This window comes from Hypanus sabinus, chromosome 6 (genome assembly GCF_030144855.1).
Source record: "Hypanus sabinus isolate sHypSab1 chromosome 6, sHypSab1.hap1, whole genome shotgun sequence".
Lineage (NCBI taxonomy): Eukaryota > Metazoa > Chordata > Chondrichthyes > Myliobatiformes > Dasyatidae > Hypanus > Hypanus sabinus.
The window spans coordinates 78400276-78416244 of record NC_082711.1 but is presented as its reverse complement, the minus strand read 5'-3'; the positions used below and the strand labels follow the sequence as shown (position 1 = coordinate 78416244).

Sequence of the window (15969 nt, the reverse complement as noted above, 5' to 3'; positions counted from 1 at the left end):
CTCAGCCTGCACCTCACCTTTTGCAGCTGAATCCTAGACTTCCTATCAGATCACCAACAGATGGTAAAGATGGGCTTCCTCTGACTCTCAACACAGGTGCCCTCCAGGGTTGTGTTCTGAGTCCCCTTCTGCACTCCCCTTACACTCACAACTGTACTGCCACACACAGCTCCAATCTGATGACATGACTTTCTAATAGTAATGCGACAGCCTAGAGAGGTTGACACCCTGACACAGTGGTGCCAGGATAACGACCTCTCCCTCAATGTCCAAAAAACAAAAGAGCTGATTGTGGATTACAGGAGGAACGGGGACAGGCTCAGCCCGATCAACATCAATGGGTCTGCAGTTTAGAGGGTGAGGTAGCTCAGTTTCTTCAGTATACACATCACCGATGATCTCACCTGGACTGTACACACTGGCTTTGTGGCAAAAATAGCACAACAGCATCTCTTCTGCTGCAGGTGACTGAAGAAGTTCGGCGTGGGCCCCCAAATCCTCAAGATCTTCTAGAGGGAAACTATTGAGAGTATCCTGACTAGCTGAATCACCGCCTGGTGCAGGAACTGCACCAGCCTTGATCACTGGGCACTGCAGAGAGTGGTACAGAGAGCCCAGCACATCTGTGGCTGTGAACTTCCCTCCATTGAGGACATTCCCTACAGTAGGTGCAGAAAGAAGGCCTGGAAGATCATTGGGGATACCAATCACCCCAAACATAAACTCTTTCAGCTGCTTCCGTTTGGCAAACGGCACTGCAGCATTAAAGCCAGGACCAATAGGGTACCGGACAGCTTCTTTCTACAAGTCATTAGACATTGAAGTTCACATGTCTGTACATTGCAATGGAGTCATAACACAAAGAATTTTACTCCCTCGCATTATGGGATGGATGTAAGATTTAAATAAATTTTAAATTATTTTCTAATTCTAAAACTTTTACTGCAAAAATGGATATTTTCCTGCATTATATTTCAAGTTGCCAGATCTTTGCCCATTTGCCTTTTGAAACGTTGAGGCCGGCCCCAAAACAGATCACTGTGATTCATCATTCACACATCTCACCAACCAGAGACAGATTCATTTGTGTACACTCTATGTTAGTCGTTTATCTTCTATTCATGTCAATTTCTTATTTACTGCACCTTTATTTTCTGCAGTAACCTTTGATGTGGCATCTAATTAATGGTTGATGCATTTGTTCTGATAACAACAGAGAAATGTATTTAATTGAAGCATAGGTGCTACTGAATATTTCTTTAAAAGATTAGGAGCACATGCATTAAAGTTATTCCTTTCATGAATATTTATTAAAATAATGAACCTCTGTAAATCTCTGAATGAGTGATCAAAGATTTATTACTTGGTGAATAGCTAACAACATCACTTTTCAGATGCTGGATTAATAAGTTGAGATTTATAGTATCTTGATTTTGTATAACGGCACAGAACTTCTTGGCAGTGGAAAGCTGCCCACTCTCACAAGTGACCCATGTGGTAAGTGTGTACCAACTTTTACCAAGTTTGTCTGGTGTTGGCTTTCTGTAAGATGCAAGGAAGATCCTCAAATAGTAGCATCACATGAGGGGACAAGAACAAGTTCACCAATTAAACAGGTAAAAAGCACAGACAGGCTATCATACTGAGTCATTAACTCAGCTGAATTTGAATTTCTCCAAATGTGCCAAATCTTCAAAGATGCCTGTGAAAGTCTAGAAGCCATTTGCAGAAAGCAGTCCTGAGGCCAAGGTCCAGGAGTTTGGAGATGAGCTTTCTGGGTTATATAGTGTTGAAAGCTGAGCTGTTATCAGTGAATAGTATTTCTTATTGTTGAAGTAAACCAGAGATGAATGCAACGCAAGGGAGTTGGGGCTACAGAGGACACTCATTTTCACGTACACCGATTGCAAGGAGTCTGGCTTGTCAGGGAGACTGGTAATTACATGAATCATTACTTGCCTCTTAATTAGGTGTCCTTCAACATTAATGCTGCACTATCCTTCCATTAGAGATTAACATTCCTTAACTAGATCATCACATCTTCAGATATAATACTTCCGTCTGGATTCCATGACATGTGAATGACGCCAAAATTAGTGATGAGAAAATAGCTTGCCCTGTCCTGAACAATGTACCTGCAAATGCTTTTGTATTCGCATTACCCTGTCCTGAGATGTTTTCTTCATTCACTTCATTATAGACAACCATTGTGTGCAGACACATACATACAGCAGCTATTATTTCTCCCATTGTGCTAGGTTTAGTTTGGTATCCCAGAGAACTGCTTGACTCCCTTACCTTTGAGTCAGTGAAGTTGCTCGCAGCATTGTATCATGATGCAGATTTTTGGTGATAATCCTACAACATGTAGAAAATGTCTGTACTTGAATCTCATGAGCCCTCAAAAAGGAGATGATGTCATAGAGTTTTAAAACACAGGAACCCCCTCTCCCCCTTTTCCCCCTCTCACATTCTCCCCTCCCCCACCTCTTCTCTCCCCTTTCAGCCCAACTGATCTATGCTGAGCAAGATGCACCATGGCAAGAACAAAGACAATTGGTTTGTCTACTTCCACTGTCCTTGACCTATTGGAGTTTGATGTTTTCTTCCATATTTTAATTCCTCCATGGCCAACACAGTATACTCCTAAATAGTCATCCTTTCATCATCAGGGACCCCACCAATCAGGTCATGCACTCTCCTCACTGCTGCCATCAGAACAGAGGTACAGGAGCCTTAGGTCCCACACCACCAGGTCCGGAAACAATTATTGCCCCTCAACCATCAGCTTCCTGAACCAGTGTAGATAACTCCATTCACCTGAACACTTAAGTGACTCCACAACCTAGAGACTCACTTTCAAGGACTCTGAAAATCATGTTATCTGTATTATTTATTTACTTAATTATTATTACTATTATGTTTTTAGTGTATTTGCAGTTTGTCTTCTTTTGCACATTGGTTTTCAGTCTTTGTGTGAAATTTTTCATTGATTCTGTTGTATTTCTTTGTTGTACTGTGAATATGTGTAAGAAAGTGAATCTCAGGGCAGTATAAGGTGAGGTATATGTACTTTGATAATAAATTCTCTGAACTTGGAAAGTTGAGATGTCACTAACCAATATTCAGTGCTGATTTAGTACTGTACATTTACGCAGATTTGGTTGGATGGGAATAAAACTGAATCTAAATCTTTTTATTCTCTTGCATTAACCACTTTTAACTGTTAATAGATAGTTGTTAAGAAATATTCTGCTTTATTAAAAACAAATATAATTAGCTGACACCATGAGTCATTTAGTTATTTATTGTTGCCTCTAGGCTGTGGGTGGGCTCGGAATCTGGGACAAATCTCAATCCCGACCATCAAGTGCTTTAACTAAACCAATCAATTTGTGAGTTATTCTTCTTCCCACCCTTAAACTCTTCCACTTCACCTTTTAAAGTACCTTGATCTAGTAAATATTATAATGTAAATAACATTGAACTTGTTTTATATATTACATGTAATGTATGCTGATAAAATAGATGGTTCATTGAAAAAATTCCTTTCTTTCTTATTACTTTTAAATCAAGCATTAAGCTCTAGAAATGTTATATGTAACCCCGTTTTATTGGGTGTCTCTGGAAATAAGCATCATTAGCTCCTTGCTAATAGCCATTGGACTCCATTGCGAGAAACCCACCTTTCTCAGGATTCACACATCTAGGGTGTGTACAACTTTTGTGCCACCAAATCCCTGAGGATGGGGTGTCTTACTCACCCAAACCCCAGTTTGCGTGAAGGCCGTGTGATTTACTGACCCCAGAAAGAAATGACTTGTAATAAAAGAAACAACACTGTGTGAAGTATTTAAGAATGTTAAATTAAGCAAACAGTAATTAAATGAAAGAAAAAAAAACAAAAAGGGTCAAATGTGCACTTAAATTGGAGCTCAACTTGAACTTTTCTGTCACTCTCATGCTGGACTCTCAGTCTGTGTGAAAGCACGCACCATATTCCTAATGTCATTAGGAATCCATCTCAAACAAATAGGTCTCCCTTGGGAGTATTGGTCTTTCGTCCTTGAATCCGTTCATCTGCACCTTGTGCAACGGGGGTGGCATCCTCAGCTGTCTTTCCTCCTGTCTTCTTCCAGCTCCCGCCAACAAAGACCTTCAACACAGCATTCTTCAGAAGCTTCTCCCACATCCACTATCCTGAAGGGCTGACAGCACATTCCTAAGTTGAACAACAAGCTTCTTATCTTACCTCAAACCCGAACAAGCTGAAAGCAGTACAGACTGCTCTTGCAGAACTGTTAAAAAGAAATACCTACAGCATAGCAGTAAAAAAATCTTTACCAGGCTGTTATACATATAACTGAAGTTATGTATGTGTCTAATTTTAAAGAAGTTTTATGAAAATAACTGTAATATTTTTTACAGTACAAGTCCTTTTCCCAGAATTCAACAGATTCCATTCTATAGGTAAGGCATGCGGCTCCACAATGATTACTGTGTATTTTCCTGTTACTGGTTTCAAAATTGTAATAATTTTATTATTCCTTGCTAGTGGCTCTATTGCTGGCAATAACCTTGAAGATATGGATAATCCCTACACTGAGTTTATCCCCTTTACTGTTCTTCGAACCAAAAAGCCACGACAAACAGATGCAAATTAGTATGTACCCAACAATATTTTGTTTATGCTTTAGGAAGTAAAGTGATCTGAAAGTGTTATTTCACCAAAGGGTACTAGGAATTGAGTTATTTTGTTTCAGTGATAATATAACCATATAGACCATATAACCATTACAGCACAGAAACAGGCCATCTCGGCCCTTCTAGTCCATGCCGAATGCTTACTCTCACCTAGTCCCACTGGCCTGCACTCAGCTCATAACCCTCCATTCCTTTCCTGTACATATACCTATCCAATTTTACTTTAAATGACAATACCGAACCTGCCTCTACCACTTCTACTGGAAGCTCGTACCACACTGCTGCCACTCTCTGAGTAAAGAAATTCCCCCTCATGTTACCTTTAAACTTTTGCCCCCTAACTCTCAACTCATGTCCTCTTGTTTGAATCTCCCCTACTCTCAATAGAAAAAGTCTATCTATGTCAACTCTATCTATCCCCCTCATAATTTTAAATACCTCTATCAAGTCCCCCCTCAACCTTCTATGCTCCAAAGAATAAAGACCTAACTTGTTCAACCTTTCCCTGTAACGTAGGTGCTGAAACCCAGGTAACATTCTAGTGAATCTTCTCTGTGTTCTCTCTATTTTGTTGACATCTTTCTTATAAATCAGTGACCAGAACTGTACACAGTACTCTAAATTCGGCCTTACCAATGCCTTGTACAATTTTAATATTGCATCCCAACTCCTGTACTTAGTGCTCTGATTTATAAAGGCCAGCACACCAAAAGCTTTTTTCATCCCCCAATCCACATGAGATTCCACCTTCAGAGAACTATGCATCATTATTCCTAGATCATACTGTTCTACTGCATTCTTCAATGCCCTACCATTTACCATGTATGACCTATTTGGATTATTCCTACCAAAATGTAGCACCTCACACTTATCAGCATTAAACTCCATCTGCCACCATTCAGCCCACTCTTCTAACTGGCCTAAATCTCTCTGCAAGCTTTGAAAACCTACTTCATTATTCACACCACCACCTACCTTGCATACTTACTAATCCAATTTACCACCCCATCATTTTATTTATATATATTTTATATATCTGGCATAGTAAATGGATACATGAGTATAAAACTCATTTTGAAGGATAGAACTGGTTAGTAACGTGTAATTGAGTAGTTTTCCTATTGTGTTTTTAGAAGATTATATTCTAGGTTATGACATTTGCCAAATGTGTTAAATAGAAACATTTTACTAGTTGATTTGGTTTAGAAATTTAAAGAAATATTTCTGAAAAACAGTTGTGTTTCTGTTTAGTTAGTTCTTCCAGCAACTGTAGTAATTTTGCCTTGTGTTAATTTTTTTTCTGAAGTTGCCCAGATATCCCTGGTTATACAGGTAAAAGGCAATGGTCTAGCACAGAATCTAATAAATACAACATTTCAAGAATGTTTCACGTACCTCCTGAGCAAGTACAAGGGTAGGTAGTTATTTTCACTGATGCTTGTGGTTATTTGTATAATGGATTACGTAGGCATTCGCGTGATTTTAGAAAGAGCTATATCGCCATCTGCTGGTGGCAAAGTCTAGCTTTATGAATTCAAAGATTTTTTTAGGAGGCTGGAGGCCGCACACAATATTGAACCATTACAGTTGTCTTTCTGTTATTCATTAACTTATCTTGAATTATTTTAAATGATTTCTACCTTAGGAACCCAATCTTATTGATAATACAAATTTTAACAATCAATAAAATAGTTCTAAATGAATATTATTTAAGGTTTTTTTTTGCTTGTGATTTATCTTCCCAGGGTTTACGGTAAACAGTGTAAATGCAAGTTTATGTATTTCTTATTTGCTATCTATAGCTTTGAACTAATAAATGGATTTGAGAGCATAGAATTGAAACACAATACAAAAATTCATAATAATTATGACTTAACTTTTTGTTTGTTTCCAGAATTCCACAAGACACTGAAAAGCAGTCAAAATATAGGCATCAATCACCGCTATCTAAGATGGTGACAACAGTTCCACCTTACAATCCCTTTAATTCAGTAACACCGAAAGTACTTCTAAATCAATTTGTTTAAAACTATTATAAGAAATGGCATCCGTGTAGGAAATTTATATGACAATTACAACTGCATATAGATTTAATAACTTTTAAAATTGGAAATGAGATTACTCATTTTTGAACATTTTCTTTTTTGTTCCATCAATTTTCTTTCTGAAGGGATTTGCTATGTTTAGGTTTACCAGTAAAGCAGTAATCTAATGTTATACACCAATGCCAGTTCTTCATTTCTAAATCTGAGTAGTAAGTTTTAGGCAATTTATTCAACAGTTGGAGGGAATGTAGCCCAACTTGATCTACACATCTATACATGCATATGCTACAACACAATGGAGCTTGGAGTATGTTCAAACTAAAACATAGAAACACAAATGTCAGATTTTGCTGGAAGGATAATGGCATATTAGAAGTGTGCACATTACTAATGAGCAATGTTAACATTTAACGAAAGGAGAAATATGCATCATTTGTAAATCTCCAAAAAGTTGCTGATCATTTGATATATCTCCAAGCTTAGTCTTACTCACTTGCATAATGACTTCCAAGTTATAGAAACATAGAAAACCTACAGCACGATACAGGCCCTTCAGCACACATGTCCTTGTGCTGAACATGTCCTTACCTTAGAAATTACCTATGGTTACCCATAGCCCTCTATTTTCCAAACTCCATGTACCTATCCAGGAGTCTCTTAAAAGACCCTATTGTATCTGCCTCCACCACTGTTGCCAGCAGCCCATTCCACGCACTCACCACTCTCTGTGTAAAAAGAACTTACTCCTGACATCTCCTCTGTGCCTACTTCCAAGCACCTTAAAACGGTGCCCTCTCGTGTTAGCCATTTCAGCCTTGGGAAAAAGCCTCTGACTAACCACACGATCAATCCCTCTCATCATCTTGTACACCTTCCTCAGGCTACCTCTCATCCTCCATCGCTCAAGGAGAAAAGGCTGAGTTCACTCAACCTATTCTCATAAGACATACTTGCCAATCCAAGCAATATCCTTGTAAGTCTCCTCTGCACCCTTTCTATGGTTTCCACATCCTTCCTGTAGTGAAGCAACCAGAACTGAGCACAGTACTCCAAGTGGAGTCTGACCAGGGTCCTATATAGCTGCAACGTTACCTCTTGGCTCTTAGACTCAGTCCCAAGATTGGTGAAGGCCAATGCACCGTATCCCTTCTTAACCACAGAGTCAGCCTGTGCAGCTGCTTTGAACATCCTATGGACTCGGACCCCAAGATCCCTCTGATCCTCCACACTGCCAAGAGTCTTACCATTAATACTATTATGCTGGTAAAGAAGTTGACATAATAGGAGCAGTTTCTTTTATGGAACACACTAGCAGGTTGTTGAAATGTATACACTTACCTGGTGGTGGGGATTGTGTTTGAATCCTTACAAACTCAACCACCGTGCACAATAATAAACAGTTGAGTTTGTGAAGATTCTATTCCATGTTTGCGAGAGTTATCTTGTTTATAGCAGTCAGTGACTATTTGACCTTGTGATTTGAATCCATTTGTTTTTAACGGTATGCTTTGGAACTAGATTTGACTCATTCCAGTGTACAGGAATAGGAAGCCCTGTGTGTGGTATATTATTTACTTCTGTTGTATTGCGCACTAGGTTGTTTTGTGCATCTGGCACTTTACAATGTTGTTTTAATTGGAAGCCTGTTATGGAAAGAAGAAGAATATAAATACTTCCCAGAAGATTTTCCATCCTTGGATACTGTTTTAACGGCTCATTGTTTTGAAGGAATGTCAATCAAGTCTTTGGATATTAATCCAGTTTTCCTGCTCTAATGAGAGTTGATATTTCAGTCTAATATGTGCCATCACTACTGTGTTAACCAAGTTTGCTTAATTTTCTTGAATAGAATTCAGTGCCGAAGTTGATTGTAACTCCTCACTATGGTAGGGCAGAGGTTTTTAATTAAATAATTCAGAAGTGTTCAATTAACTATTATTGTTTTTGACAACTGGCTATCAAAGTTGTTTTAATTTGTTTTGTGAGTGTTTTATGTTGTGCCTCCAAGTCTGACATGATGCTATCAGATCAGATTATCTACAGTATGTTATCTCACAATCGAGGAGTCCAGCTAGTTCTCCAGTACAACCTTTGGTTGTATGGAAACCAAGTCTGAAGTTTATTTTGAAGATAAACTCATGTATGAGCCAACTCTACTGATGTCACTCTGGCAGCATCCACACCACCAAGTGACCAATGAACATAGCACTCTGAAATTAGATTAGAGATCCAAAATCAATCCAGTATTTACTGAATGTCTGTGTCTCTTGCACTTGCTCTGCCATTCAAACCAACATGCCAGTGAATGTACTATACTCAGACTTCCAAAAGGCATTTTCTAAGGTTCAGAAAGTTTAAAACAAAATCATGATCTATGAGGTAACGTAGTGGTGTGAATTAAAGATTGATGGCTACAATGAACAGAGCAGTCAAATAGGTTTTCTGGTTGACAGCATGTCGGAAGTGGTGTGCCAAGGGGATTGGGAGTGGTACTACAATCTCAGGTTTTCGCAATGTGTGTAAATTACTTTAATGGAGGCACTGAAGGGATGGTTGTTAAATTTTGTAATGGGTTAAGTCAGAAAACAGAAATTTGGGGAAAAATGTCAAATAGTCCACTTTGGCAGGAAGAATAAAGTAGAAACATATTATCTAAATGGTGAAATTGGAGAACTTGGAAAATGCAGAGGGATGTAGGTGAATGATTTACAAATGCCAGTGTGCAGTTGCAGCAAGTAATCATTTATCAATAGGTGACTTGAATCCAAAACTAAGCAAGCAGTACTTCAGTCATTTAGAATATTTTGAGGCTACATCTGGTATAATACTAGTATAGTACTGATCTCCTTAATCAAGATGAACTGTGAATGCATTAGAAATAGTTTATAGATTGCTTACTGAAATGGGAAGATTGTCTGATGAGGAAAGATTGAACTTTCCTGGCTTGTAAATGCCAAAGAGAGCGGATTTGATTGAAACATGTAAGATTCTCAGTTTCTATTATATCTTGACTTAAATTAATGTTGTCTGCTTGGTCTAAATACAGACAGAACCAAATATCAATTTTGTTATTAGCAACTGAAAACTGAGCCTTGAAATGAAGCTCAATTTCCTCTATATTATAGGGCACCTACCTCAGCAGGAACCCCCCCCCCCCACCACCACCATTAATTCCCTGGTTAAACCTTTCTTATCGGAATCTTACATGTTCCTATCAAATCCACTCTCTTTGGTATCTCCAAGGATGATGTGGTATGATTTATTTTGTGGGAGATTCTGGAACTGTGTGTCATTGTTTAAAAATAAGGGTTTGCCCATTTGAGGCATAGGTGAGCAAAATTCTTTCAGGGTCATCAGTCTTTGGAACTACATTCATCAAATAATGGTGGCAGAATCCTTGAATATTAATCCTTTGCTTGTTATGTTTTTGATAAGCAAGGGGGGTGAAAGATGAGCAGAATAGACTAAAATGTAGAGTTAGATTATAGATATTTTATTAAATGCTAATCCAGATTCGAGCAATGTTCTGGCTTCTATTTCGAGTGTTCTGTGTATTAGTTATATTCCAGCTGTCTACTGAACTTGTGTGTTAGCTTTCTGGGACTTGGTACACGGTCCCTTAGAAGGTCTACATTTTCTCACTAGTTAAAAAAATACCTAGTATTTCTATTTTGTTCTGCTGAAGTAGGCAACTTTACATTACTCAGCTGTCTACATCATCTTGAAGCCTGTTTACACTGTCATCACTACTTACTGCACATTTATGGTTAGTTTCATGTTCCCAGAAAATTTGGGAATCTGGCCTTCAGATTCCTTAGCTAAATTATTGTTGTAAATACTTTGAGTCCAAGCATATCCCTGGTTAGAGCATATCATACAGTACTCACCTGACACAGTATTTTCCAGCAATAAATATCCTAACACGCATTGATGTTGAGCTTCATCAAGGCCTTCAAGGGGAGACCTCTGGCAGCGTGTACCACCCAGCATATGGAATTCCAGGAGTTTAAAGGTTTGCATAAAATGGATGCAACAGACCACCCCAAATAGTTGAAGTGTGAGTGTGGGAAATGGTATGAAGACAAATTTGACCTACTGCAGGAAAGAACCAGCACTGTGTGGAAAGGTCACCTCCTTTTAACAGCTTGTCACAGGAGTTAGTCCTGTGTTCTGTTTGCTATAATCCTTTCACATCTCTTAAAAGTCATTTGTATATTGCTTATACATTATATTGCTGGGGTATGCAGCAACCTCCAGCGCAAGTTTTGAGAGATTCAGAACGTATGGTGGACCAACCTCGCAAAGGGAGCTCAGCTTTGTGCAGACACTGGTGACTACAGAGGGTTTTATGAAGCCCTGAAAGCAGGTCCAGAGTCCCTTGCGCAGTGCAGACAGCCAGGCACACTTCGCAGACAAGGCGTCCATCCTGAACCGGTGGTCAGAACATTTCCGAACTCTCTTCAGCGCCAACCGTATGATCGAAGACTCTGCAATTCATCGCATCCCACAACAGCCAGAGAAAACAGAACTGGACAGGATTTCAACCCTAGAAGAGACTGTCAAGGCCATAGAGCAGCTGAAAAGTGACTAAACAGCAAGAGTTGATGGAATCCCTCGCGAGAGTACTCTTGAACAGATTGGCGCCCATCATTGCAAAACACCTCCCAGAGAGCTAGTGTGGCTTCAGAGACAACAGGAGCACCACCAACATGGTATTTGTTCTCAGGCCGCTCCAAGAAAAATGCAGGGAACAGAACAAAGGACTGTACGTGACATTTGTTGACCTTACCAAAGCGTTCGACGCTGTGAGCAGGGAAGGCCTGTGGCAAATCATGGAATGACTGGGATGCCCCCCAAAGTTCCTCAGCATGGTCATCCAGGTACACGAAGATCAGTGTGGCCAAGTCAGACACAACAATGACCTCTCAAAGCCTTTCCCAATAGGCAATGATGTAAAGCATGGCTGCATCCTCGTGCCGACTCTCTTCACCATCTTCTTCAGCATGATGCTCGAAAGAACCACAGAAGACCTTGATGACGAGGATGGTGTCGATATCCGATACCACACCGATGGCAGCCTCTTCAACCTGAGGCGACTACAGTCCTGCACCAAGACATTGGAGCAACTCATCCGAGAGCTACGCTTCGCTGACGATGCTGCCCTTGTTGCCCACACAGAGACGGCCCTGCAGCGTATAACATCCTTCTTTGCAGAGGCTGCCGAGCTCTTCGGACTGGAAGTCAGCTTGAAGAAGACAGAAATTCTCCACCAGTCCACACATCAGGAAGATTATCACCCTGCCTGCATCACCATCGGCAAGGCAGAGCTGAAGACAGTCCACCAGTTCAGCTACCTAGGGTACACTATCTCATCAGATGCCAAGATCGACAAACAGATTGAAAACAGACTGACAAAGGCAAGCAGCGCATTCAGCAGGCTGTACAAAAGAGTCTGTTCAACAAGCATCTGAAGAAAGGCACAAAGATCAGCATGTACAGAGCCGTTGTACTGATTACCCTCTTATACGGCTCCGAGTCATGGGTCACCTACCGTCACCACCTACGACTCCTTGATCGTTTTCACCAGCACTGCCTGTGCACCATCCTTAACATTCACTGGAGTGACTTCGCCATCAACATTGAAGTCCTCGAACAGGCGGAGGTCACTAGCATCGAGGCCATGCTGTTGAAGACGCAGCGGTGCTGGGTAGGACAAGTCTCCAGGATGGAGGATCATTGCCTGCCCACGATTGTGCTGTACAGTGAACTCTCCACTGACCACCGTGACAGGGGGGCACCGAAGAAGAGGTACAAAGACTCCCTGAAGAAATCCGTTGGTGCCTGTCACATTGACCATCACCAGTGGTCTACTCTAGCCTCCGATCGCGAGGTCTGGTGACACACCTTTCACTAGTCCATCTCCTCCTTTGAGAATGCACACAGGGCTGGCTTGAGATAAAAAGAGAAGGAGGAAGAATCGTGACACAGCAGCACCAAACCCAGAACAGGTTTTCCCCTGCAGCTGCTGCGGCCTGGTCTGCCTGTCCCGTATTGGTCTCGTCAGCTACCAGCAAGCCTACAACAGACGTGGGCAGCCCCCTTCCTAAATCCTCGTTCGCGAAGTCAAGCCAAGAATATTGCTGGGGTAGCAGAAATGAAACCAATTCTGCCAGTTGCTATCACCCTGCCAGTCATGACCATGGACTAAAATGGAGCAAAGAGAGAATAAAAATAGCCAATCCACTTTAATGCTTTTGCCTCATATAAATGGATGCAGCCTAAATTCCTTAACAAGGTCACCCATTAATGTAGCATTCCAAGTGCATGGTGGAAATGCAACACCAGTGTGTTTGCCATCTTCAGTGTATAGTTGGAGCTGAACCCTGTGCTGTAGGTTTACACTTAAGTTGCATTACATTGTGTTCTAACTACTTCTCTTCCAATAAAGTAGTGACTAAGTATGTAGTGCATATGAGAGACACTGGGGGTTTTTTCATATCAAAGAGAAGGAGATCTAAGGTAATTACGGTAAATCAACAGGAATCAACCTCCTGGCATTTTGAAAAATTGTGCCTTTGTTATTCACTTCATGAGTCATTCAAAGTTTGAAGCAAAGATTTGAGGTTAATTTATTTTAGAGCACCATAACTGGAAAATTAAGCTAATTGGGCTATTTGTAAAAGATAAAAATACAGCTATTAAAAATATGAAGTAAATACCAAAGAAGTAATTTTATGAAGTCATAGAGTTGTATAACACAGAGTCGGGCCTTTTGACCCAATTCATCCATACCAGCTGTGATGCCTAGATACTGGTTCAATAGTACAATTTATTATCAGAGAATGTATATAGTATATGACCTGAAATTCTTACTTAATGTTAATTCTATCTGCAAGAGGCCTAATTCTCCCTACTCCTTTCCTATCTAAGTACCTATCCAAATGCCTTTTAAACATTGTAATTATATCTGCCTTTATCACTTCCTTTGGTAATTTGTTCCATTTAGCTACCACCTTCATGTGTGAAGAAACTTGCCTCTCAGATCTCATTTAAATTTCTCCCCTCTCATTTATATCTGTGTGCTCTAGTTTGACCCCCTCAGTCTAAGAAAGAAACTCTGTCTACTTACCCTGTATATGCCCCTCATAATTTGTTTAAACCTCTATATGTCACTCCCCAACTTCCTCCAATACAGTTAAAATAAACGCAGCCTATCCAATCAACCCTTTTAAGTAAAGCCCTCCATTACAAACAACTTGCTGGTGAATTTCTTTTTCATTCTTTCTAATGCTACACAGCCTTTCTGTTGTGTGGTAGTCAGAACTGTACACAGTACTCTAAGGCCTAACCAATTGTACAGGTGCAATATGCTTTCCCAGCACTTGTACTCAGTATCTCAACTTAAGAAGGCAAGCATGCCAAATGCCTTCTTCGTTACTCTGTACACCTGTCTTTCCATTTTCATGAAGCTATGGACTTGCATCCCCAGGTCCCTTTGTACATCAACATTCCCAAGGTTCCTGCTAATTAATGTGCATGTCCTGTAAGTATTTGATATTCCAAAGTACTTCACTTTGGTCTAAATAATGATTCATCTCACAATAATCTGGATATGATGATTAATATTGTTGATCGATCTTAAGCAAAAATGTATTTCTATATTGGAGTGTAGTTTCTACTCCATTGCTTCATCACTTCCCCGGCTATAGGTTGACACATTAGACATACAGTGGTACACTTAGGCATTTGACAAGATTCCACACGGTAGGCTTATTCAAAAAGTCAGAAGGCATGGGATCCAGGGAAGTTTGGCCAGATGGATTCAGAATTTGCTTGCCTGCAGAAAGCAGAGGGTCGTGGTGGAGGGAGTACATTTGGATTGGAGGGTTGTGACTAGTGGTATCTCACAAAGATTGGTTCTGGGACCTCTACTTTTTGTGATTTTTATTAACAACCTGGATGTGGGGGTAGAAGGGTAGTTTGGCAATTTTGCAAATGACACAAAGGTTGGTGGTGGTGTGGATAGTGTAGAGGATTGTTGAAGATTGCAGAGAGACATTGATAGGATGCAGAACTGGCAGATGGAGTTCAACCTGGAGAAGTGTGAGGTGGTACACCTTGGAAGAACAAACTCCAAGGCAGAGTACAAGGTAAATGGCAGGATATTTGGTAGTGTGGAGGAACAGAGGGATCTGGGGGTACATGTCCACAGATACCTGAGAGTTGCCTCACTGGTAGATCGGGTAGTTAAGAAAGCTTATGAGGTGTTGGCTTTCATAAGTCGAGGGACTGAGTTTAAGAGTCGAGAGGTAGTGATGCAGCTCTATAAAACTCTGGTTAGGTCACACTTGGAGTACTGTGTCCAGTTCTGGTCGCCTCACTATAGGAACGATGTGGAAGCATTGGAAAGGATACAGAGGAGATTTACCAGGATGCTGCCTGGTTTAGAGAGTATGCATTATAATCAGAGATTAAGGGAGCTAGGGCTTTACTGTTTGGAGAGAAGGAGGATGAGAGGAGACATGATAGAGGTATACAAGAAATTAAGAGGAATAGATAGAGTGGACAGCCAGTGCCTGTTCCCCAGGGCACCACTGCTTAATACAAGAGGACATAGCTTTAAGGTAAGGGGAGGGAATTTCAAGGGGGATTTTAGAGGAAGTTTTTTTTTACTCAGAGAGTGGTTGGTGTGTGGAATGCACTGCCTGAGTCAGTGGTGGAGGCAGATACACTAGTGAAATTTAAGAGACTACTGGACGGGTATATGGAGAAATTGAAGGTGAGGGGTTATATGGGAGGTAGGAATAAGAATGATCTCTTAGCACTCTTCGAAGTAACGCAGTTGTCTTAGTTTATCGCTAAAAGTGCTCCTCTGTTCCGCCAAGGTGGTATGCAGGGGGTGAGAAACATTGTCCAAAATTGCCAGGATTTTCCATAGGGTCCTTTGTTCTACCACAGTCTCCAGTGTGTCCAGTTTGACTCCTGTAACAGAGCCAGCCTTTTTAATCACTTTATTGAGCCTGTTGATGCCATTGCCCTGCACTCCACCACATAGAAGTTTGTACTGGTGACAACAGACTGGCAGAGCATGTGAAAAAGAGGCCTGCATACTCCAAAGGACCTCAATCTCCTCAGAAAGTAGAGGTGACTCTGCCCTTCTGGTACACAGTCTCTGTGTTGGTGTTCCACGTAAGTCTATCATCCAGGTACTTGTAGGTCC

At 40.6% G+C, this 15969-nt stretch overlaps 1 protein-coding gene across 1 annotated transcript in view; it reads left to right on the top strand.

Moving 5' to 3' along the window:
- Nucleotides 1-15969, top strand: part of LOC132395611 (spermatogenesis-associated protein 48) — a 73374-nt gene that overhangs the window by 39279 nt on the left and 18126 nt on the right. The window contains exons 5-9 of the mRNA XM_059972471.1: nt 3322-3395; nt 4429-4470; nt 4556-4663; nt 6011-6118; nt 6599-6707. Coding sequence (XP_059828454.1) covers nt 3322-3395; nt 4429-4470; nt 4556-4663; nt 6011-6118; nt 6599-6707 — 441 coding nt within the window. The remainder of the gene's footprint in view (nt 1-3321; nt 3396-4428; nt 4471-4555; nt 4664-6010; nt 6119-6598; nt 6708-15969) is intronic.